We start from the raw sequence: 26,390 nt of genomic DNA, 5'->3' as shown, positions 1-26,390 counted from the left end.
CTTCTGTCCATGCTAATATGTTAACCACTACACACGCGCTTTTATTTTAATCTCTGATGTGGCACCTTTTCAAATGCCTTCTGGAAATCCAAGTACAGTATGTCTACAGGTTCCCTTTTATCCACTGTGCATGTTATTCCTTCACCCCTTGACATTCAATGGAATTACCATCACTGAATCCCCCACTATCAACATCCTGGGGGTTACCATTGACCAGAAACTGAACTGGATTATCCATGTAAATACTGTTGCTACAAGAGCAGGTCAGAGGCTAGGAATCATGCGACAAGTAACTCACCTCCTGACTCCCCAATGCCTGCCCATCATCTACAAGGCACAAGTCAGGAGTGTGATGGAACACTCCCCAGTTGCCTAGATGAGTGTAGCTCCTACAACACTCAAGAAGCTTGACACTGTCCAGGACAAAGCAGCCCGCTGGATTGGCACCCCACCCACAAACATTCACTCCCTCCACCAACAACGCGCAGTAGCAGCAGTGTGTACCACCTACAAGATGCACTGCAGGGATTCACCAAGGCTGCTTAGACAGCACCTTCTAAACCCATGACCACTACCATCTAGAAGGACAAGGACAGCAGGTAGATAGGAACACCACCATCTGGAAGTTCCCCTCCAAGTCATTCACCATCCTGACTAGGAAATATATCGCTGTTCCTTCACTGTCACTGGGTCAAAATCCTGGATTCCCTTCCTAACAGCACTGTGGGTATACCTACACCACATGAACTGCAACGGCTCAAGAAGGCAGCTCACCACCACCTTCTCAAGGGCAACTAAGGATGAGCAAAAAATGCTGGCCCGGCCAGCAACGCCCATATCCCGTGAATGAACCTTAAAAAACAAAAATGGCCTCTCTGGTATGTAAGAATGGCTTTCTTCCTGCCTTACCAAGATACATAAATCACATCCATTGCTGGAGCAGGTACCTGGAAACACACCCCCCATCCTGCTGAGAGCAGGAAATGACCACATGCAGGTTGTCTGTGCATGGCAAAGGTGGGCTTGATAATCCAATCGGATGACTTGATTTAAGGCATTACCTTATATGCCGAGAGACCAAGGTCAGAAAGGGGTATATGCCACAATTCTCAAGGACATTGGGGCCGCAGCCAGGAAGTGTGACTTGGTCAGTCACGGGAAGTCATGTGGAAGATTGTTCAGCGTACCGACCACCTGGGGCCGAGCTCCTGCACCTGGGTCTTACTACACAACTGGTGTTGTAAGTATTTACTACTGTTTAGTGGGTCAATAATGGTTTTCCACATAAAGTGGAAATTGTATGCATACTTTCATGTCATTGATATCAAAGTACAGGGTGAGGACCTAGAGGATAGTGAGACCTCCTGATTAAACGTCTTGCACTCCATTGTATCAGATTTCTAATCACTACCAGATCCATTATTTAAATACTGATAATGGATGTCACTCATTCCATATTTCACAAAAGGACTGCTGTGTTTATTGCCAGAGTAACCCATTGGCATACTCTGTTGTCTAAAGATATGTAGTAAATGAAAGGGTCCATATTTACAAATTGTGGCTAAAGCAAACCCATGGTAGAAGGATTTACTCTAAAATTGACTACATTCCAGAAGTAAATATGTTACACAAAAAGTATTCAGATGTGAGCCCAATTTGATATGTGAAGCATGCAGGTTACAATTCATACCTTTATTAGTTGAGTGCATTTGACTCCAGATATAACAAAGCACAAGATCGTATCTCAAGCTCAATTGCCATCCATGTGTGGTTCCTGACAAGTAATCCAGTTTTGGGATAGATGGTCACTTGAGCAGGATTAAAACCTGATCGGACAGCCCGACTCCACAAAATGAGATATCATGAATTGGCATTGATAGAGAGGCGTCTCGACACCCTTTCTAAGGATGGAAGTGTAGACACGGTAGATAGCAACGATTGACCTGAACTGCACAAGAAGAAGAGAGATAAAGTAACTACTTAATGTATATCACACCTTCAAGCAAATATCTCTAAAATATGAAATTAATTCATTTGAATTCATTTCTCTACCACAGAAGGCTGTGGAGGCCAAGTCATTGAATATATTTAAGAAGGAAATAGAGAGATTTCTTAACTCTAAAGGCGGCAAGGGATATGGGGAGAGAGTGGGATTACGGCATTGAGATAGAGGATCAGCCATTATCATATTGAATGGCAGAGCAGGCTTGAAGGGCCGAATGACCCACTCCTGCGCCTATTTTCTATGTTTTTCAATATTTCTATGAATTTAATTGAAATCAATATTGATTCCTTTAGTCTCTATAATGCCTAAAAATATCAATATTAGTTGGTATTCTCTGGTGTGCTGCATTCCCTGTGCATGGCACAAGCTTCCTCTCCCATGTTGGTGAGAGCTCAATCAGAGGCGCATCACAGTTGGTAAAACTGATATGAAACTAGTGGCCTGTCCATAAGAGACAGAGAAAATTGGAGGCAAATTTTTCATTGAACCATTGCTTCTAATCTCCAAGCATCTGTCTTAGAGATAGGCTGGTAAAGCCCAGAGAAGAAGTGACCTACCCTCTCAGTTGAACTCGGGTGGTGCAAGGATAGAACACTTATGTCTGGATTTTCCTAATCTTGCCTCTACAGGGTTTGGGCAGATCTTACATCAGTACCCCTGACCATTCCATGGCCCAGGCCCAGGTAGTATCCAACAGGATTTGTGCCAACAGTGGCTTACCGTTACCCTGTGGGAAAAGCCAACATAAGAGGTGCTAGCTAATTAAAGGGGAAGGGATGCCCCAAAGACCACAGCGCATATCCCATTGATGATCTTGACTAAGGCAGGCGCTGGGGGTGAAATGGAGAGAGAAGGCACAACTACAAAGCCCTCACAAGGCACCTGAAGACTTAATGGCCTCCTCGATGCTAGGGGCAACATTTTCCCTCTGTCAGGGGCAAAGTGCAGGGGTGGGCGCGGGTGGGTGGGCTTCTGATCGGCACCCCCGGTCAGAGGCGCGTTACCATTTTATGTAGGCAGGCTAATTAAGGCCCGCCCAGTGTGACGTCCACCAGGAAGCGCTATGCACTCCCTGTACGGGCAGGGGGGGGATTCCCTCAGCCGGGAGCACGCTCTTTCGCGCATGCTTGCAAAAGCACGCACAGATTTCCCTGAGCAAAGTGCTACCTCAGAGAGATCGGCTCACGTTTTAAACTTTAAATAAAGCTGAGAAAAAAATTTCCCAGCCATGTCACCTCATGTGACATGTCCATAACCTGTATTTTAAAATATTGCGAGATATTTAAATCCTCATGAAACCTCATCCCGCCCATGGATGCGGTTTCATGCTTTTTCAGAAACCTGCCAGGGCTCCCGGCCTGCCCGGCAACCTTACAGTTGGACGGGCAGGTCCATTAATGACTTCAACTACTTTCTTAATGGCCTTAATAGACCATTGACAGGTCGGTGGGCGCGCAGCTGACTCGGGTGCGTATCCGCCAAACTGAAAGTCTGAATGACGCGCTGTGATGTCGGGACGCACGCCCGACTTCACCCCGTGTCATTTTACGTGTCGGTGAGCGGGCCCTACCTGCTCGCCGACCAGAAGATACAGCCCTAGGCTAGAAATTACCATCAGGCTTTATCTACCACTCCCAGCAGAAGCAGGGATGGAAATCCAGGTCATGCAACTACCGCGCACACCACCCCCCCACACCCCATCAGTATTTGCATGCACTGGGCAGACAAGGAGGCAGTGGCAACAATCCCAGCAGGGGTAGGGTAGGGAAATTCAGGTTGAATTTTTGAGGCATTGGTAGGCCTCAGTGCCAAATTTTGCCCCATTTTCGGGCAGTGTAGTGGAGGTCGATTCCAGCTCTTGGTGTTAACATAAACACAGTCACCAAAGGACCACCATTGTGTTGTAATTACATTTTAAATTTCCAGCATTTTTTCTTCAAATAACGTTATTTAAATGGATCATCTAATGCAACTTCTGGTGTATTCAGATATCATCCTCAATCCTTTACCTTAACATCATGGTACAAATAATTGGACTGTCATCAACTTCTTAGCCTGAACACTGCAGAGATCTGCTGTTAATCTGGGGCAGTGCTGCTTCTTAAACAAAAATCTGGGTTCTTTGGAATAAAATTACATTAATGTCATTGATGCAAATGCAGTTTTAACAGTGGCACTCAAATCTATAAAGTAATGCTTTGTGTTCCACGGCTGCCAGCCTTTTGCAAAATGTTCAGCAGGAAGCTGTTTTAAGTCATAGTTGAACTGCAGCTATTGATATTTTGCCTTCTTTAATATGCACTTAGAATCTTTTTTATTATGAGAAAGACTTACATGGGTCAAATATTTATGTGAAAACTAAGAAGTGATGCATGTTTCCTGCAGTGAGTAAATCAGTTGTTGCTGCCATGCCTTGAGAGGTGATGGACAGATGGAGCAGCTATTAGATTACAACACCCGCGTTATTAGTCTCTTGAGACTTTATTTAAAAAATGGAATTAAAAGAAACAATCTTTGCTTGTTTAAAAATAACTTTGCACGAGTTTTTAAACAGTGATTGATGGTGCAGAAATCATTAAATAAACTCAGGTAATTTTATGAATCCATGCTCCTATGTTCTTATGTTCCTAAGGTGGAGCTTCACCCATTGGGAATGCATACTAGCCCTCAGTGCCAGCTTAAGTTCAGAGATCAAAGAGAACTTAACTGCAGAGGTCAACAAACTGCAGGATTTTCTGTCTGAGAGTGCATATTCATTTGGTTACCCATTACAGTCTTGTTTTGCCATGTGAAATTCAGAAAATAATGGTACTTTGCTGTGCCTTGTCATAGTGGTGCTTGTATGATTTTCTTTAATTTAAAAATGTTGCTCACTTTTGCTGTAACTATCTAGTAGGTGATGCATTTGTTTGCTAGAACATTGCACCGCATGCATAATGGGCTGCATTTGTGTGGCTCAAAGGGATGGGTTGGGAGGCTTGTGGGGGCTCAAAAAAACTGGGATGGGACTAGCTCGCCCAGAAACTCGACGTTGTGATGTCGGATCAGGATTTTAGCAGGGGCGGGAAAGCTCCAAGGTGGCGTTACCGTTATGATGCATCCGGACTGCAGTTTAAATTGCTGAGCAGGCACTTAACCTGCATTGGCATGGAGATCACTTCAACTTTGTGGGGTCTTTTGAATTTAATCCGCAATGCACAGGGATCATGTGCCTTTTGACCTTCGCCTGGTTAAAGGTGGCGGTACCTAGGAAAGGCCTCTATGCCACTTCAGGAAGACAGCCATGGGGAGTGCTGGGTGAAAGGAAGAAGTTGAACAGAGGGCTGGGCATACCTTGGCTAACAGCAATACAGCATAAAGGGAATAGAGGGGGTGCTACATTCACAGAAAGGGCGGGAGAAAAGGGGCATCAGTGCATGTTCTGAGGATCAGAGTGGCAAAGGGAAGATATCAAAGGCAGGGTCCTCTTTCAAGGATCAGCACATGCAGTGGGGGGAGAAGCCACAGGGAAGGGTCACATACACCCAATCTTTGTAGACCCTTGTGCTGTGCAGCAGAGGCTCAGAGGGATGTATGGCCAGGCGGTCTGGACAGGCAGTGCTCCACCGGTGGAGTGTCAGCTGTCATACCAAGAAGGGCTTTTCCGCGGTAGAGAGTGTACCAGACTCGCCTCAATTACCAGCAAATGTCCAATTGCCAGTGTCAACAAAGACTGTGGCTCCTCCAGGTAGGCTGTCATGGTAGGTATGCACCATGCTGCAGGATGAGCTGAGACCCAAGGGCCTTAGTGGATGCTCAATGCCTGTGGCCCTGCAGATCACTGTAGCACTCAACTTCCATGCATCTGGATCTTTCCAGGGATCCACTGGAGACGTGTGGGATGTCATAGGCAGCAGCAAATCCCCATCAAGGAGGTGACTAATACCTTGTTCAGGAGGGCTGGCAACTACATACGCTATCAAACTGACTCTGACATTTAGGTGGAGAGAGCCATTGGCTTCGGAGCCATTGCTGGATTTCCACAGGTGCAGGGTGTCATTGACTGCATGCATGTGGCCATCGAGGCTCTCCCGGACCAGCCAGCTATGTTCATCAACAGGAAGGGCTTGCATTACATCAATTTCCAAATGGTGTGTGACCACCAAAAGCGCATCCTCCATATGTGCGCATGGTTGCTGGGAAGTAGCCGTAACACCTGCATACTCAGACAATACCAGGTGCCACAGTTTCTCCACCTCCCCACCTTCCCCAAGGCAGGTCAGAGGCTAGGATACCTGCGGTGAGTAACTCACCTCCTGACTCCCCAAAGCCTGTCCATCATCTACAAGGCACAAGTCAGGGGTATGATGGAATACTCTCCACTTGCCTGGATGAGTGCAGCTCCAACAACACTCAAGAAGCTTGACACTGTCCAGGGCAAAGCAGCCCACTTGATTGGCACCACATCCACAAACATTCACTCCCTCTGCCACCAACACACAGTAGCAGCAGTGCGTACCACCTATAAGATGCACTGCAGAAACTCACCAAGACTCCTTAGACAGCACCTTCTAAACCCGTGACCACTACCATCTAGAAGGACAAGGGCAGCAGGTAGATGGGAACACCACCACCTGCAAGTTCCCCTCCAAGTCACTCACCATCGTGACTTGGAAATATATCACTGTTCCTTCACTGTCGCTGGGTCAAAATCCTGGAACTCCCTCCTTAACAGCACTGTAGATGTACCTACACCACAGGGACTGCAGTGGTTCAAGAAGACAGCTCACCACCACCTCCTCAAGGGCAATTATGGATGGGCAATAAATGCTGGCCTAGCCAGCAAAGTCCATATCCCTTGAATGAATAAAAAAAAGGCACCTTCAGGGATGTATTCTCAGTAACAATGGCTACCCATTGAAGACATGGCTACTCACAACTGTGAGGAACTCTCGTACTACAGCAGTGGAGAGGTACAATACCTGCCACAGCCTATTCCGAGTGACCATCGAGCATGCATTGGGCTGTTGAAAATGAAACTCTGTTACATCGATCGATCCGGTGAAGCCCTGCAGCGTGCCCTAGCCAGGGTCTCATGTATTTTAATGATCTGCTGTGCTTTCGGCAACCTAGCAATATAGGGGATGGAGGCCTTTCATTAAGGGGACATGACTGATTGCCAGTCTTCATCCTATGAGGAGGACATGGGGTAGATGCTGAGTAGGCAGCGTAGGGTGAGAAAGATCTTGAACTGTAGGCGAGGGGCACCAAGAGATGAACAAGGGACAATTAATATGTACCCAGTTCCTAATACCATGATGCCTTTCCTAATGAACTCAATAAAGACTCACCTTAACATATACCGCCTGTCACCTTCCTGTCACAATCCAACACCTGGAGCCCTGGTCACCACATGCACTCACAAAGCTGAGAGGTTAAACAAATGCTGTCGAGCCCAATATTGGCAGCCCATTGAGCGAACCAAGGCGAATGTAGCATCTGTCAAGGTACGAAGAAAAACATGAGAAATTTTCTACAATGAAAGTGACCTTCCTTTATTTGAAGTCTCACAACAACCAATAATAAGACCCAATTGTTAACACCTGTGAGAGCCCAAGTTTGTCTAGTTGCTGTTCTTCACGCACTTACCGTGCTCGTACGAGGTGCTGCTTCTGCATTCACAGCTGAGGTAACAGTAGACTGCTGAACTTACTGCCCTGTGTCCTGGGATGACCTTGGTAGCTGTCCTCTGACAGCCTGAGGCCTAAAGGGTGCTGGCATGCTGAAGGGCTCATGCACTGAAACAGGAGTCTCCACAGTCGATACTGCTACTGGAGCTGGGTCACTGACATGTGAGCTGAGGAGCTGCTATCTACACTCCAAGTGCCTTGAGAGGAGCCCCCAGTTGTGAAGGACAGCTACTCCTCATCCCTTTCAAGGCTCACTTGAATCTCCCTGCTGACCAGAGAAGGATGAGGACCTGGTGGAGACTATAGGTGCCTTGTCCCTCTCTCAGCTTGTTGCTGCTGCATTGAACTCCTGGACAAGGCGATGATATGCAGATCTGCTCGCATCTGTGGAATTTGACTCTCCATGAAGGTCACCAACCTCTCATTGGAGGAAACCATACACTCACACGTCTGAGACGTGGCAGCACTTATGGCCTGGATGGACTCCTCCATCGTTCACTCACGGCTGTGCACTGTCTCCAGTAAGTCTGCCGAATACTCCCTCATGTTTTGCTGCAACTCCAGCAATTTTTGTGTTGCCAACACCAGAGGCTCGTCATCAACCTGGCGCTTTGCATGGCACAGTCTCGCACACTCCTCCGACTGTCAGCGGTCTTGCCTTTCACAGCCTCCATCTGCTGCTCAAACAAGCGTGAGATGCTCTTACCAGTTCTGACGCAGCATCTAAGCCTGAGCACATACCCACCATGGTGAGAGTATCTGTGCTGGTGGCGAGTGCTGGGGGACGATGGGATGGTACACCTCAGAGACTGATCAGCTTCCTGTGGCCCCAGCAGATGCTCTTCCCTCAAGTGCCATGACCTGCATGAATAAACACAAACATTTAGGAGTCATAGTACATAGATCTTCCTATGTCAACTTTGCATTTTGTGGAACTGTAGAAGGCCAAAGGTGGCACATGAACAGAATGCCTTCTCACTCTATTGGTAGACACTGCAGTCTCTCCGTCTGCTGTGGAACAGCCAGCCTGGGGGTTGATAGTTCAAGGGCCATCTCCTCTAGGATCAGCTCTTGGATTTCCAGGATTCCACCTCCAGTCTTCGCCCTTTCCTGCATGTTGTGGGCACCTTTTCTCCTGCAAGCAGAGATAGTGACACTGTTAGTTCTTCCACGGTCACCAACGGGGTATTCGTTCTGGTGGCATGCCTTCAACCCCTGATGGGAGTTCTCCAATGCCTCCTCCTCACGTCTACTTACAAGGGACATGGAGCGGAATGCTCAGACTGAGGACTGGATCTTCTGGAGAGGCAACCATACTTCTGTCAGGACCTATTACTGCCTCAGCCCCTTGCCAACCACTTTGCGGCCAGACCATGACCATGTAACACTCCCTGCAGATACATGCATTCCCCATTCAGGAGATCAGGATGGAGGATTCACTCGTCTTGGGGGAGCAAATGAGATTGTTGACCTGTTGCAACATTTGACACATATTTGGTGGGTGACCCACTGGCTGTTGACCTCCTCAGTAATCTCCTTCCAGGCTTGTTAAGTCAGGTGGGGTGATCTCTTCTTCCGGCCCTTGGGAAGAGGACTCCCCACTCCACACACAACCCCACCCCACCACCCCCCGGCCGCCTTTCCCTTGCAGCCTAGGGGAGAACCTCCAAGCTAAACCATGAAACTTTATGGTGTCTTCCCACGGACAAGGTCCCAGTTGGCTCCCGGTTCATCTATTAAGTGGTGGTTTCCAGCAACAGCAGGAACAGAAACAGAGGGGATGGGGTTGGCGGGGCTTGGGGGGGGTGGGGTGGTGGTGTGGGAAATCCAGACACACCCTGGACTCTGATTCAGCCAAAGGCAGCAGTATATGCAGGTCTGGCAGCAATTTAAATATGGCACCAGCACCTGTGTTCTCTTCACCTGATGTCGCGATCATCGCCTCTTTGTCCAACCCCCGTCCTGCAATAGGGAACAGATCATGGACGGCATTTTCCCCCCGTCGGGAGGGCTGTGCGGGAGCAGGCGCAAGTGAGCGGGTTCCCGATTGGTGCCCCCAGTTGGGAGCACATGGCCATTTTACGTGGGTGGGCTAATTAAGGCCCGCCCAGCATGACGTGCACCAGGAAGCGCTGTGTGCTCCCTATGCGGGCGTTGGGGCGGGTGGGGGGGGGGCAATTCCCTAAGCCGAGAGTGCGTTCTGTCACACGCGTGCGCGAAAGAGCACTCAGATCTCCCTGAGGCTAAGTGCTGCCTCAGGGAGATCAGTGTTACTTTTAAAAAGATAATAAGTTATGTGAAAAATTTTATTGACATATCCCCTCATGTGACACTGTCAGATGAGCTGGGACATGTCAATTACTTTTATTAAAAATGTAACACAAATTTTAAATCCCTCATGAAACCTCATTCCGCCTGTGGATGAGGTTTCATGTTTTTCCTGAAGGCCGCCTGGGCTCTTCGCCTGCCCGCCAACCTTAAGGTTGATGGGGCAGCATCCTTTACAACTTTAGTTAGTTTAATAATGGCCCTATTAGGCCTTTGACAGTTCGGCAAGCGCGCAGCCCCCGAACTGACAATCTAATGATGTGCAGTGATGTCAGGACACCCACCCGACGTCACTGCGCATCATTTTACGCATCGGCGAGCTGGCCCCGCCCCCACTTGCCGAAGGGAGAATTCTGCCCCATATATCTGTGCTCTCAGTTAGTGATGTATAGTATGGTGCTGGGGGTTGGGGAGTTGAATCAGACCTAAAAGAGGTGAACATTAATCATTTTGCATGTTACTGTTTCTTGTATTAAGAAAGTGTGCCTCACCTCAAACTTTGTTGGTTAAATCAAACTGTTGCTGCAATGTTTTTCAATTTAAACGTTTTGAATACTTATTTTAAAATGAATGAAGGAGTGTACAATAAGAAGACAGCTGTAAGGGTTGACCATCTTTAACCTGTGTAGCTGTGGGACCAAATATATGGATAACTTGTTCCAGACAGGAGGGGGTTTAATTTAGACAGCCCTGATTTCTCCTCTTACCACCCGCCCATAAACAGATTTTTGATTTCCCCCTTTATAAGTGATGGCGTGTTTTTCCCAACCCTTCAGTTTTTGGAGTCTATTTGTAACCCCACAGCAGACTCGAGATAGGGTAAAATCAGAGGGTGAGTTTATTTTACACACACTCAAAAACGCGGGAAGGGGGTTCACAACATATCCCCCGCCCGCCCCCCCCAGCCCCCGGCACATTCATGCAATAACAGAGGGATGAGGAAAAGAAAGAGGGACAGGGCAAAGACCACAGAGAAGATAAGAATTATTGTTTCACGTGAGTCTAGACTCCAGAATCAAAAGTCCAATGGTGTATTCCTTCAGAGGAAACTGATGTGGGGTGATCCACTTTTCCAGTAGTGCTGACTTCCAAGATGGGAGAAGCACATAGAGATGAATCAGTCTTGCAGTAGGCACTGGTAGGCACTGCTTTGTTGATGGAAGATGGCAGACTTCCTGGATTCAGCTCCACAAGTCAATATTAGAGAATGGAGTGAATTTATGATAGTTTAGTTTTGATATATATAGAAATCGTCAGCATGCTTGTGAGTTTTCCAAAACAAACTGCTGAAAAATCCACATTAGTAGACTTCTGGTTACCCTCTATGAAGTACATATAGTATGAATACTCCCACTTAATTGCAGGATGCAGGTTAACGAGAGCCAACCTTTGGGAATTTCCAAATATGTACAGGGTTACAGCAATGGGTTTTAACAATTGAAACCGCACAGCTGTGATGCCTGCTGACATTAGCTAAGTAACACAGTGTGAAGTCCACTTCCCAGAAAACTAGTTCATTAATTCATTTTCTTCTGCATCAGCTTTTCCAAACAAATGGACCCTTACGTTAGGTCACATGGCACATTACTCAATATTGAGCTGTGTCCTGATCCCAAGGATAATCTTGCAGGTTTGTTGGAGAGCTCTGGATTTGCTGGTCATTTGCCCTACTGCAAAGTAACCTTTTTGGTCATGGCTGATGATAGACTTTAGCCAATTGAAAATTGTTTGAGAACCATTTTACTCTAATGAGCTTTCTGTGATCAGTTTCTATAGATGAGTGAGAAGGAATGTCTGACTGTCCACAACCCAGCAATGAATTAATTTTGATCAGTGGAAACTGCTTGAAAATAAAGTCAAAACAAGAAGCTCATGAACCTACATTATACAACACTGGCTACTTTCAAACTGAAGGAGCTGAAACACCTTGGTAATAGGTCAAGTTTGAGTTCAGGAATTCATCTATTGAGCTGTCCTTCAAGGATAGTACGTGCATGTCAGATCAAAATAATTACATTAAATAGGACAAGGAAAGTTCATTGAGCAAATTGGCCTTGATTTTTGTTCTAGAACACAACCCAGAAGTTGCACTCAAAATTGCATCCAAAGCCATGTTCATTTGCTGTTGGCAAGTTACTCCCAAGTATTATGCCTGAACTTTAATTGAGCAGAAATCAACATAACAATTGAGGTTCAAAAAAAATATATAAAATAAGGGGTAAAATTCTTAACAGGAGTGGGAGCAGAGGGTCTTGGGTGTATATATAGATCATTGAAGGTGGCAGGACAGGTGGAAAGAGCAGTTAATAAAGCATATAGTATCCTGGGCTTTATTAATAGAGGCATAGAGTACAAGAATAAGGAGGTTATGCTGAACTTATATAAGACACTAGTTAGAGCTCAACTGGCGTATTGTGTACAGTTCTGGGTGCCACACTATAGGAAGGATGTGAACACATTGGAGAGAGTGCAGAAGAGGTTTACAAGAATGGTTCCAGAAAAAACTTCAGTTATGAAGATAGATTGGAGAGGTGAAGGCTAAGAGATTTGGTAGAGATGTTCAAAATCATGAGGGGACTGGATATAGTAGATAGGGAGAAACTATTCCCATTCATAAAAGGATTGAGAACGAGAGGGCACAGATTTAAAGTGATTTGCAAAAGAAGTGAATGTGATGTGAGGAAAAACTTATTCACACAGCGAGTGCTTCGGGTCTGGAGTGCACTGCCTGGAAGTGTGGTGGAGGCAGGTTCAATCAAGTCATTCAAGAAGGCATTAGATGATTATTTGAATAGAAACAATGTGCAAGGGTACAGGGAAAAGGCAGGAAAATGGCACTAAGGCATGATGCTCATTTAGAGAGCTGGTGCAGACGTGATGGGCCAAATAGCCTCCTGCACCATAATAATTCTGTGATATTAATCCTGTACATCTTAAAAATAAAGTTTCAGCATATTTAAACATCATTCATACACATTAGCCACAGCTAATGTTTAAGAACCTGCAGTCATCAGCTTTTAATTTTAAGGTGACTTATACTTTTCCATAGATGAACACAGCATAGAATAAGAAGAAGATACTCCGACATGAAAGTCTAGTCCAAGAGAAAGGAAATACACAGTGGGCCTCAGTGAAAACACATTCAATAGAAGAGCAGCAAAAGTATTTTCTTCTGTTCTGAGTCTCGCCTCAATGTTAAGCGATCCCCCTCCCCACCCTGCCACCCCCCTTGCCACCCTCTCCTGCCCTCAGACATTAATAATTGAAGAATATTTAATTTGAGAGTCATAAGCATGCTTGTCTTGTAGGCAGAGATTTGGTCGGACAAAAGGTTTGATGGTCAGCCATAAAAGATTGAGGAGACTTGGATGTATTGTAGTTATGAATGTGATTCATATGAAGTTTAGCAATCTTGTAAGCCACAGAATTAGTTTGTGCCTGATCACAAGTGTCCCTGGATGCCTTTGTGGAGAAAAGTCCAGGCCATTGTGTTTAAGAACCATGGCTGAGAGAAAGCAACAAAGCTGACTAGGTTAATAATAAAATGGGGGTAGGGGGAGTCCTGAGACCTTGCTTTTGTACATATTTCTAGTTAGTAAATTAAAGGTGAGTTACTAAATAATTTAGCCTTTAAGCAACTAAAGTAAATCTCAAGTAATTATATTCTTGAATTCCAATTTTAAATCTAATGTGTTAATTCTAAGAGCCTAATGTATGGCTATATTTGTATGTTATGGATCTAAGGAAGAGAATCAAAACTAACGTAATATTACCTCATTTAGATCTTGTAGTTAACTTGTTGAAATAACAGATTGAATTCAGCAATTGTAGGACAACATAATGATCATATTTGCTTGAATCAGTCTTTAGGTGTTTCTCATAAGAAAGATATTTGATCCTAATTCCACTGAAAGTGACCAAGGACCAAAGCATTTACTGAGGATTGGATGGTATATATAACTTTTTATGACTCTAAACATGGCACCTTCTCATATTAGTTCTAAGTAATATAATGCCACTGTGAAATTTAAAAAAAAACTTAAGCACCACAAGGTTTGTATTAAACAAATGTGAAGAATGTGCTTCCAATCATATATTGAATTTATCCACTCTGAGTTGCTGTAGGAAATTAGATCAAAGCGTTGAATTTGCAAAAAATGTACCCAATAAGTGGACAGATTTTATAGTTAAATAAGCGTGAATATTTCCTTTTCACAGGGGTTGTTGATGATTACATTTTCTAGAAATTGGTTGTTGTATCAGATATCATTCAGATGATTTACCATATAAGATTACCATTATTACTTATGTTATTGATATTGCTTGCAAATCAAAGTAACACAAAAATACTTAAACATTACCATCGTTTTACTTTATGAACAAGATGATAGCACTACCTTCTCCTGGCAGACACGGGCTAAACCTCACTATCTCACCCAAATAATTATCCACTCCCATCCTTGACTGACATCCTTGCATGTAGGCTATTTTGCAGAGGTCACCGGTCAGTCAAGAATGTGACCCTAGCTGATCTTTCCTCTCCCTAAGACAAGGGCACTGAGGCCAACTGGAGAAGCCACTTATCAGTTTGGGTGAGATTAGGGCTCAAATATTCTAATCAGCATTGGAACTGCTGTGTACGATGTTGATCAGACAGAAAACTACCCACTTAGCTGGATATGTTGAAATATACCAGACTTCAAATCCATGATGCAGAAGAACTCCCTGCGCGCAGGAATCCTTGCAGAGAGCAATGAAGATAATCAGTGCAGACGTCAGCCCCTTTTTACAGCACTAGCTGTCATAAGGTAAGTTTAAACGTCCAGTGTGAATATTAGTGAATGAGTAAGTAGGTAAGGTGGGTGAGGTAAATGGGTAGGGTGGCAGGTGGGTGAGGTGGTTAGGTTGGTATGAGTTAGGGTTTCGAGGGTAGTTGAGTCATCCGAGTCAGGAGGGGTCGTCAGGTCGGTCGGCGGGGCTGTCTTCTGGTGGGGGCTAGTCAGGTCGAGTCTGGTCAGGGATTAGTCAGGTGGTGGGGCTAATCAGGTAAGTTCAGGGGCATAATTGTGTCGGTGGGGAGTCAGGGCAGTTCGGGGGAGCGGGGGGTCAGTGTGAGTGACTGAATGGTCAGTTGTATAGTTACCCAGGAGTTAGACTAGATTTCTGTCTAACATTTCCTGGGTAAGTTTACAGGTAAGTAAATAAGAAGGATCCGAATTCTCCTACTCTATCTCAGTGTTGGAGATCTCGGAGGTCCCAGGAAGCAGGAGAATTGCTCGTCAGAAGTTCAAAGTTCCCAGGCAGTCCCGACAGAGTCAGTGCATCAGGACATCCATAGGGTCCCAAAGCATGCCTTGGGTCAGACTTGCTCAGTGACCTACATTGAATACCGCTCCAGCAATGACTCAATTCTAAAATTCTCATTCTTGTTTTCAAATCCCTTCATGGCTTCTCACCTTCCTACCTCTGTAACTTCCTCAAGCACTACAGCCTTCTGAGATCTCTGTGCTCAACCAATTCTAGCCCCTTGCATATCCCCAATTTTTATTACTCTACCATTAGCTGCTGAGGGTGGCAAGGGCACAGAATGTACTCTAGGTGAAAGACTTTAATGTCCATCACCAAGAGTAACCCAGTGGAATCTCTACTGACCGAGCTGGCCGAGTCCTAAAGGACATAGCTGCTAGACTAGTTCTGTGGCAGGTGGTGACTGAACCAACAAGAGGGAAAAAACCTCGTCCTTATCAATCTACCTATCGCAGATACATCTATACATCTGTCCATGACAGTATTGGTAGGAGTGATCACCACACAATCCTTGTGGAGACGAAGTCCTATCTACACATTGAGGATAGTATCCATCTTGTGTGGCACTACAACCGTGCTAAATGGGATAGATTTCAAACAGATCTAGCATCTCAAAACTGGGCATTCATGAGGTGCTGTGGGCCATCATCAGAAGCAGAATTGTGTTCAACCACAATCTGTAATGTCCTGGCCTGGCATATCCCCCACTTTACCATTACCACCAAGACAGGGGATCAACTTGGCCGATGAAGAGTCCAGGAGGGCATGTCAGGAGCAGCACCAGGCATACATAAAAAATGAGATGTCAACCAAGTAAAGCTACAACACAGGACTACGTGCATGACAAAGCGGAAGCAGCATGCGATAGACAGAGCTAAGAGACTCCACAGCCAATGGATCAAATCTAAGCTCTGCAGTCCTGTAACATCCAGTCGTGAATGGTAGTGGACAATTAGGCAATTATTTGGAGGAGAAGGCTCCACAAATATCCACATCCCTAATGATGGAGGAGCCCTGCATATCAGTGCAAAAGACGAGGCTGAAGCATTTGCGACCATCTTCAGCCAGAACTGCTGGGTGGTTAATCCATGTCGGCCTCCACCGGAGGTTCCCAACATCACAGATGCCAGTCTTCAGCCAATTCAGTTCACACCACGTGATATCAAGAACTGGCTGAAAGCACTGGAAACTGCAAAGGCTATGGGGCCTGACAATATTCCGGCAATAGTACTGAAGACTTGTGCTCCAGAACTAGCCACACCCCTAGCCAAGCTGTTCCAGTTCAGCTACAACAGTGGCACCTGCCCAGCAATATGGAAAATAGCCCAGGTATGCCCTGTCCACAAAAGGCAGGACAAATCCAACCTGACCAATTACCAGTTATCAGTTTACTCTCAATCATCAGCAGAGTGTTGGAAGGCACTGCCAACAGTGCTATCAAGCGGCACTTACTCAGCAATAACTTTCTCACTGATGTTCAGTTTGGTTTCCACCAGGGCCACTCAGCTCTTGACCTCATTACACCCTTAGTCCAAATATGGACAAAAGGGATGAACTCAAGAGGTGGGGTGAATGACTGCCTTTGACATCAGGGCAGCTTTTGACCGAGTATGGCATCAAGGAGCCTTAGCAAAACTAAAGCCAATGGGAATTAGGGGGAAAACTCTCCACTGGTTGTTGTCATATCAAGATCAAAGGTAGATGGTTGTGGTTGTTGGAGGTCAATCATCTCTGCCCCGGGACATCACTGCTGGAATTCCTCAGGGTAGTGTCCTAAGCCCAACCATCTTCAGCTGCTTCATCAATGACCTTCTCTCCATCATAAGGTCAGAAGTGTAGTTGTTCACTGTTGATTGCTCAATGCTCAGCGCCATTAGCAGTCCATGTCCATATGCAGAAAGATCTGGACAACATCCAGGCTTGGGCTGAGAAGTGGCAAGTAACATTCATGCCACCCAAGTGCCAGGCAATGACTATCTCCAACAAGAGAGAATCAACCTCCTCCCCTTGACATTCAATGGCATTACCATCACTGAATCCCCCACTATTAATGTTCTGGGGGTTACCATTCACCAGAAACTGAACCGGACAAGCCCTATAAATACTTGGCTACAAGAGCAGTCAGAGGCTGGGAATTCTGCAATGAGTATCTCACCACCTGACTCCCCAAGCCTCTCCACCATCTACAAGGCACAGGTCAGGAATGTGATGGAATACCCTCCATTTGCCTGGATAAGTGCAGCTCCAACAACATTCCAGAAGTTCAACACCAGTCAGGACAAAGGAGTCCGCTTGATTGGCACCCCTTTTACCACATTAAACATTCACCCTCTCCACCACCGACACACAGTGTCAGCCACGTGTACCATCTTCAAGATGCACTGCAGCAACTCACCAAGGCTCCTTCGATAGCATCTTCCAAACCCACGACCTCTACCACCTGGAAGTACAAGGTCAGCAGGTGCATGGGAACACCACCAGCTGCAACTCCCTTCCAAACCACACACCATCCTGACTTGGAACTATATCACTGTTCCTTCATTGTCGCTGGGCCAAATCCTGGAACTTCCTTCCTAGCAGCACTGTGGATGCACCTACACCACATGGACTGCAGCGGTTCAAGAAGGTGGGTCATCACCACCTTGACAAGGGCAAATAGGGATAGGCAATAAATGCTAACCTAACCAGTGACGCCCACATCCCATGAACAAATAAATAAAAGAAATTCAAGAGATTGCTGCCGTTGTCTCCAAGTGCAAATGCTTGGCAGCTTCTTCTCAGTAAAACAATCTAAGTCTACCTCAAACAATGAAATCACCCAGGCTTACTGTCGGGCAGACTGCAGAGCATGTCACAGGACCACCTTCATTTACTCTTAATTTAAATCTACAGTCCCAAAATATAATCCTTTTATAAACCACATAATTGTAAAATAGCTCAGTATACAATATTCCACATCACTCCACTTAAAACCAAGCATGGTCATCAAACCTTTCACATCATTCAAGGTGTTTTATATCACTTTAGTTGCAATTTGCTTAAATACAATTTTTAATATTTAATTAATGCATTTTTTACAAAATCACTTAATGGGGAAAAATTTGAAGCTCACACATTCCAGTAAATAGTGGCTAAGTGTGAGCTCAGTTTGCAGTACTCACGCCTCTTAGTCAGAACATTGGCTGTTCAAGCCCACTATGGACTTGAGCACATAAATTAAGCTGACATGAAGGCACATTACTTTGGGAGTGCTGCATTATCAGAGTTCTCGCCTTTCCAATGAAATATTAAGCTGAGAACCAATCTGCCTGCTCTTGTTGATATAAAGAATCCCATGGCACTTTGTTTTTGAAAAGAGCAGGGCATTCTCACCAAGTAATTTGTTAGTTGCAAAGTGCTTTGGGTCACCCAGAGGATGTGACAAGGGACAATATAAATGCAAGTTCTTTCTTTCCTTAACACTGAGTCAATCAAGCAATTCCAGTTGTAATGGCTACAATATCAACTTAAAATGTCTCAGAATTGGCTCTCTGCATGCTGCCCAGTTTATCAGATTTTTTCGAGCAATGTGTCTGACCTCATTTTCGGCAATAGATTATGTGATAAAATGAGTGGAAAACTAAAAGACCTGAATTTGAACAGCATATAAAGTGATTATAAAAATAACATGTCAGTGTGAGGTTATATAAGGCTATATACAAAGATGGCACTCTTTAATGCTATTTTCCAAATCTTCAAATTTGTAATGAAAATCACTTTATACTACTTATAATTATAACTGTAAGTTAATTCCAGTTTAATTTACTAGTCCTTGGGTAGTTGTAATTAAGAAGAGCAGCCTGTACTGAACCACAAAGTACATCCACTCATATTTTGACAAGAGCTATTTTACCCTTGCTATTTTTATGTTGTTTTTGCCATCTACATTTGAGCACTTTTATAGGGTGGCTTTGGCCAAGACACAATACTCTTAATTAAATGCACATCTTATTAATACTTGACTGGTCCTTGAGAAACCCAGTTGTATCACAAACCCAGTTTTTTGTGTCTGACCAACAATCACTGGGTTACCAGACAAAAGTAAAAACACAGAAGCTGAATTTCCTCCCTTTTGGCAATATGAATTGTGGGCCTTGTCTTTGACTTGAAGCAGCAGAAGAAAGAAAGGTAAATTAGGAGGAATTCCCTATGGGTGAACTTACCCAAACAGCATTTTTATTTTGTAAAAGCACATGAGATTCCACTGTGTTTCAGGCCAAGAAGGGACCAAGAGATGCCCCCTTTCTACTCTAATGGAGCGGTCAGATTTAGTAAAGATCGTCCTTCCTGTAAATTCCCAGTCTGACCTATAAGCTACATAGGAAAGTAATGGGCACAATAAATTCACTACACTTTTTTGTTGTAAGTTTAAGTAAACCCTACCAAAAAAGCTAATTCTTAAATAATTAATTTTTTACGTGAATGTTAATGTTTATCAAGGTGAAGGATGGAATTAGGAATGCTGGCAAAGGCGTGTCATATTCATGATTTTAAGCATGGACTGTGCTCATGTGAAAGATTCGGGAACTGCCTTTTATTTATTTAAAACGGACACAAATGAACTGTTAAGATGGCTGCCAAGGAGTTAGGTGACCTTTGCAACTTCAACACAGACTATCAAGCTTCCAGAAAGTTCCAAATTTAATAGCCGTGGGTGGGAGACCTTCACCTTGAATGGACACACCCAGACGGAACCTATTTGTGGAATTCGCACTTGCCATTGTTTGAAGCTTACCCCAAACACAGAATCAATGGACACTTAGACTCCATGGGCAGGATTTTGCCCTTGAGAGGGTGATTGGTGGGAGCGGTCGGGAAGCCAACCGCTGCCCACGATTGGCTTCACTCCACGATTTCACCAGCATAAAAAGCAAGTGACAGTGCTCAGTGCTGCCTGTGCAGGCAGGGGGAGGAGGGCGAGCAGGCCTAGAGCGATCTTCGCACATGCGTGCGAAAGAACGCTTCAGTCTCCTTGAGGCATGGAGCTGCCTCAGGGAGATGAAGCGCTGTTAAAAAAAATAAAGGAAATGAATTGTCACAAAACATGTCCCCTCATGTGACTCTGTTTGTCACATGAGCTGGGACATGTTTTTAATTCAAAAATAAAATTTTTATTTAATGTTTATTTACTTTAGGAAACCTCATCCCACCCATGGATGAGGTTTCCTAAAAAATGTAAAGGCCGCTTGGCCTTTGCCTGCCAACCGTTAAGTTGCATGAGCAGCGAAAAGTTGAATTTAATTAGCTTCTTAATAGGCCCTTTAATTGTCGGTGGGCATGCAGCCGACTGCGGCGCGTGCCCGCCAAACGAAATATCGCGAGACTGTGTGATGATGTCAGGGCGCTCACCCGACGTCATTACACATCATTTTACGCTTGGGTGCGTCGGGCGTGCGCCCGCATGCCAAGCGTAATATTCTGCCCCATGTCTCCAGGTTTGCAATGTAATAAAGGAAAGCTGATGAGACCAGTTATCCACCATTTAAGTGTATAAGACCACCATTTATCTCCTATTGTATATCAATGGCCTTTTAGCTTTAAGCCTTTCTAGTTGGACAATGACCATTCATCATTTGACTGTAACTGGCTTCTGAGGCTGAAATCCTTTATCATTCCAAGACTTCGAAGAGACGGGAGTTAGTCTACAGAAGAACACCTTAAAACTGGAAACAAATCTTAGAAGTCTCCCAGCCAAGTTCCGAGAAGTCCATCTGTAAAGAAATTTGGTCTCCTGATATGAAAGCTATAAGTTCCTAACTTCATGAGCTGCTGAACACTCATCTCTTTGAAGGAATCTTCCAATAATCCTGATATCCAATTCAGCTATTTGAACTCCTCTAAACTAAAAGAGTGGAAATATTTCCTTCATCACTGGATCCGAAAAGACTGTTTTGCTACAATGAGCTAGACACTTGAACTATTAACTATTCTTTGGTTCAGTACTTGTAGAAGTGCACTATCTTTGATAACTGTATCTTTCTTGAATGTGTGGTGTGTGAGTCCTGTAGAATTTAGATTTTTCAGGTTGAGTGTGTGAATAAATAATCCCCTTTATTTAAAACCCATGAAAGTCTGCTGCTGATACTTTTAATTGATCACAGGCTAACGGCAGCTTAGAAATGCACACATCTACCTTTCCAAAAAAAAGACACTGATTATGGACAGAAGGGTAGGGAATTGTGGGTTTCAGTTTGCCTCTCCTCGCCTGTCTGTAACAAAACCTTTCCATTTTTAGACCATCAAGCAGCTCAGGATCAAATATATAGGCTAATTTGATGAAGTCTCAATCCCAGCAGCTGAGGTTGCCCACCAGATGCACTGCTTTGTACAACCATTCAATGAAGCAGAATTGTAACTGCTAAGGAGAAGCAGATTCAAGTGCAGGAGGGAGGTTAAGAAACTGAAAAGTGGCATCAGGTCGGGAACCTGATATGTCCTGCCCACTTTTGGGTTTTACTCGGAGGTGTTTGCTGGCGACAGGGGAACCCCTCCTGTGGCTATTGGCTAAGTAATTAAAATACACAAAGATACTGAATTTAATGCAGCATTCTGGCTTTAACAACCAAAGCATGGGTTTCCAGAGCTATGTGCGTCTACGAGCTGAGGGCACAGCATAATGTGCTACTGTAGTAAAACTGACAGGCTTGGAAGCCTCAAACAGTGAAACTGACCAGCAGATGCCTTCCTAGGTGAAAGACTCACAGCACCGCTTCTGAGAGAGCACTCTCACTGCTTGACAGGTAATTCCAATTTCTTGAAAGTCAGTTCACCTGCCTTAGACTTCATTCACCTTGAGCTGCATTCCCTGCTGTCAGTCTTTACAGCACAGGAGCAGTTTATGCAGCTCTACCTCGCACCTCTGATGAAGAAGAAGGTCGGCACTAGCAGCAGCACCAGCTGCCTTATCCTCAGCCACATGCCGCTCCACAAGATAGAGAAGATGGACACAGAGATCCAGTTCAAAGGATGTGCAATCCCCCGTCACAGGGTCTACAAGCAGAGAGGATCGACTCTCAACAAGTCTAAGCCTCAGGAGGCCCAGTGCCTCAGGAGGCTCAAGCTTTCACAGCAGAACATTGCTGACATCTTCAGTCTCCTGAACAAGACCTTCTTCCCAATGGGAACACATTACCAGTGATCGTCAAGGTGAAGGCTTCCCTCTAACTAGAGGCCTCCCCATCCTACCCGGGTTCTCTGCCTCCCCCTGGAGTTCTGTGAGGTGTGAGTATTAGACATAGATTGTGTGGAAGGAGGGAAGGACAACATTTGTGGACAGTGAGTGTGAGAGGACACAAAGATATGTGTGAGTGTTATCTGTTCAGATGGGTATGTGAGGAGATGCCTGGAGAGAGAGGAATAAGTAGAGCTGCAAAGTGTTCCCTCCTGAGGGGTGCTGTGCAGAAGAATGCTGGGCAAGTCAGAGTGTGAGGCTTGGCATCTGAAAGTGTTAGGCCATTCACTTTTCCCAGCCTACTGAGGTCCTTGATCCTCTCGGTGTACTGCCTCCTGGTTGGAAGGACCACACCCCTGCTGCCCAATTCCTCAGCTATTTCCATACATGTCTGCCTGGATTGAGAGGCTGGCTTCTTTCCCCCATCCTGGGAAAACCTCACCTCACTTCAGTCCCTCAGATCCTACAGGAAAACCTCTAGGTAAGGGTCTGAGACCTGGGTGGGGTGAGGTAGCCTCCCCAAGGTTTGTTTCCATTCCTGTGATTGCTGAAGCCTCAGGAATTAATGTACAGTACAGCCAATCTGACCCTTGACATATGCCCAGGCATTGCACATTTTTCAACTAAACAAGAGCTTGGAAGACAACTGTTTCCTGTTGCATTCCCCATGACAATGCCTTGACCAATCAAGGTTGACTTGCCTGTTTGAATTTAAAGCAAAACTTGGTGCATTGCCTGTGGCAACACCTCTACCAATCAGAGCCCACTTGCCAACCAATCAGCACCCTTAACTCATGCAGTTTAAATTGTTGTTTCCTTTGAGATTTGCTATTCTTGCGATTCTGTCCTGATGAGTGCAAGATAAAAACCTTTGACAACATGTCTCTTTTTTCAGCAATATTCAAGTTCTCTTCTACCAATTTGCTATTAGTTTAACTCAACAAAATACAAGTGTCTCAGCAAAGAGGAGTAAAAATCTCCGTATGGAATGAACTTTCTGTTAAGTTGAATTTGTTTATTCAAGGCAGAATCTTTTCCCAATCAGCAGGTCCAATAAAATCAGACAGCGACAAAAATCCTGATGAACTTTTAAACATTTTTGTTCTCTGTGTATTGACTGATGTTTTCCAAAGATATGTTCAGTGGAAAATATGACATATTCATTAGAATTCACCCGGATGACTTACTGAGATCAGCAGAATGAGGCTGGTTCAGACATTTTGGTAATTTATTCAGTGCCTCAGCAATTTTACCATTCCACCTGTTTGATATTAGCAACATTATTGATATTGAAATCAGCAAAAATAATGACATTGTGATGCATTTTGCTAAAGCAGCTACATGGTGTGACATGCACCTTTGGGCTGTTAGTCCCTCATTTACTAAGCTAGTTTAAGTCTACCACTATAAAGAAGAACCAAATTGAATTGCAATGCAGAAAAACATGAAGAAAATGTTTTCTTCAGGCATTTTGCACATACTGCCATAAGCTGCTTTTTAAGTGGCATTAGGGAAATCTGGACCAGATATAGCTAATAGGTTGGATGGTGAGAACAAACAAAACACAAGAAAAAAATAAATAGTAAAGAGACAGAAAAATGTCAACATTAATCACAGTTCTGTGCAACTGTGGTATTTAAATGAAATACTAGTAGTAAGATTCTCTATGTTCACTGTTCTTGTCTGCAGTGATTGGTTTGCAAAATATTTTGCATTAATGATTAGCATTAATAAAATGCACATATGCTGGGACACCAGTTGCATATTTTGATATTTACATTCTTATTTAAGTATAAAGTGTCAGATGTATTTAGAAAAAAAATTGTAAATTGTGGTAGATTTTGATGCTCTACGTTAGGTCAGTAACCAAAAAAAAAGGAATAGTTTAGATCAAAATTGGAATTCTCTACATCTCCTTAACTTGGTAAAGCCGATGATTTGTTATCAATCTTTCATTTTTGTATAGGACATGGACAAAGTTCAAGAATCTGCAAAACAAGGAGCTTCAATCATCGACTCATTAATAAAGCAGCGTAGCCCAGCTCTAATTGGACAGCTCCTTGTGGTATGACTGCAGTCACGAGCTGGACTTCTTCAGTCACAGATGTTGTGATGTCTGAATACTGGTTGAAGGAATGTACTGCCCTCTGATGGTGGCTGTGAAAAACTGCAAGTATCGTCTGTCAACTTTTTCTCAGGAAGATAAAAAAGACACAAAATCTAGTTTAGAGTGGCAACGTGCTCTCAAAATTCAGGATCCAGACTTACTAAGATCAGCAATAAGAAGTCTACTTAGCTGTTATTGTCCATCCTGCTCTTATAGAGACTCTGTTCAATGGTGTCCCATGTTAGAATCAGTTGTGATTATGTTGACCCTGTCCCAATGCTAGATTAATCCATCTTTACGTGCACAAAACTTACAAGAGAAATTCTACTCCACAACTTCAAGAAAGGCTTCTTCTCACCAGCTGTATAAAATTACTTGGAATCCAGCCAAACAGTACATTATATTAATGGAGGTACAAAAACCTGAGGAGAAGTTCATGCAGGAGAGCTGTCACTTTGATTTAATTATTAAGTTTTGTTTTTAAATAATTGTCTGGTAACCACTTCTCCACAAGTTACAGTGAGGTATTTTAAAGGTACTTACCAGGAGCAGGAAGTTCTTTTTTCTTTTAAAATTGCTGTTCTAATTAGAGAATTAAATGCAGTGGAAGAATAAAATTACAGTAAGTTATAAATTAAAAGCTTTTCAGCATTGATATCCACTGTATTAACAGTGCTTGCATTTCAGTCCTTTTCAATTAATGGTGAAAATCAATCTCAAGTGTCACATTTAGAGCTAGCACTGAAGTTGCCTTTTGGTGACTGCATTTAAAACTTGGTGCCTCTTGGCTTGTGCGCAGCTCCACTGCTTGTAATATTGGAAAGCTATGTCAAAAACACTAAGTAATTACTGCTCACTTTCCCATTATGCTGTCCTCCCTGCACTGTTTCACTGTACTACTGTCCTTCCTGCTACAGCTGAACTCATTCATGCATGATGCATATATGCACAGACTAGCTAGTCTTTTGGGGGGTTTTATTCATTTCATTTGATTTTTTGCATGCCAAAATGGACAAGAGTGAGTAGCCAAAGAGCCACTGAGAGATACAGAAAGTAAAACAAAGACTGGATGAGAGAGTCAGAAAGAGTTACAAGGAGACTGGAAAAGTAAATAGGAGATACAGAAAGCAGGAGAAGGAACTAGGAAAAGTTGAGCAAAAAAATCCAGAAATTAGACAAAACAATTGCAGGGAAAAAAAATTATCAGTAAAAGGAAGGTCCAGACAAAATAGGTTAGAAGAGATAAAATGAGGCAATAATAAGAAAAGCATGAGAAATGTTCCTGGAACGTGGGAAGAGCAAAGCCAAAAAAGAGTTTTGAAGTGGTCTGATGAAATGACAGATGAAATTACTGTAATTATCAGTTCTACTGCAATTTTATAGCTTTATCTGGATTGTAAACAGTTAAGTGTTTGAATGTGAATTATTTCTTTGATTTACTGTCTTATTTGGTACTCGAAGATCAAAGAAAATGCCAGGATTCAATCATCTATGGTATTTTACAGAATTACAGTATTATAGTAAAGATGGTATCAGAGAAGAGAGACCTAATAACAATAATCACAAGGCACTCTAACTAACATTACCCCATGCATTCCCTCCTTATTTCATCTGCAAGCTTCAACTTTTTAATCCAAAAGATTAAAAATCATAAATATTATTAACATTCTTTCTTAACACCTTTCATCTGTGCCAACCTAGAAAACATAAGAACATAAGAAATAGGAGCAGGAGTAAGCCATTTGGCCCCTCAAGCCTGCCCCA

General features: G+C 44.0%; 1 protein-coding gene across 1 annotated transcript in view; it reads left to right on the top strand.

Moving 5' to 3' along the window:
• The window catches only part of crppa (CDP-L-ribitol pyrophosphorylase A), a 487,012-nt gene extending 461,721 nt beyond the window's left edge, over window positions 1-25,291 (top strand). Inside the window, exon 10 of the mRNA XM_078535079.1 lies at window positions 24,486-25,291. Within this exon, the coding sequence (XP_078391205.1) occupies window positions 24,486-24,590 (105 nt within the window). The 3' untranslated portion in view covers window positions 24,591-25,291. The remainder of the gene's footprint in view (window positions 1-24,485) is intronic.
• Window positions 25,292-26,390: the final 1,099 nt, after the last annotated feature.

The sequence above is a fragment of the Cetorhinus maximus genome, chromosome 3 (assembly GCF_964194155.1).
Source record: "Cetorhinus maximus chromosome 3, sCetMax3.hap1.1, whole genome shotgun sequence".
NCBI classification, from domain to species: Eukaryota; Metazoa; Chordata; class Chondrichthyes; order Lamniformes; family Cetorhinidae; genus Cetorhinus; species Cetorhinus maximus.
The sequence above is the reverse complement of the archived record's forward strand: the minus strand, read 5'-3'. Positions and strand labels throughout refer to the sequence as shown.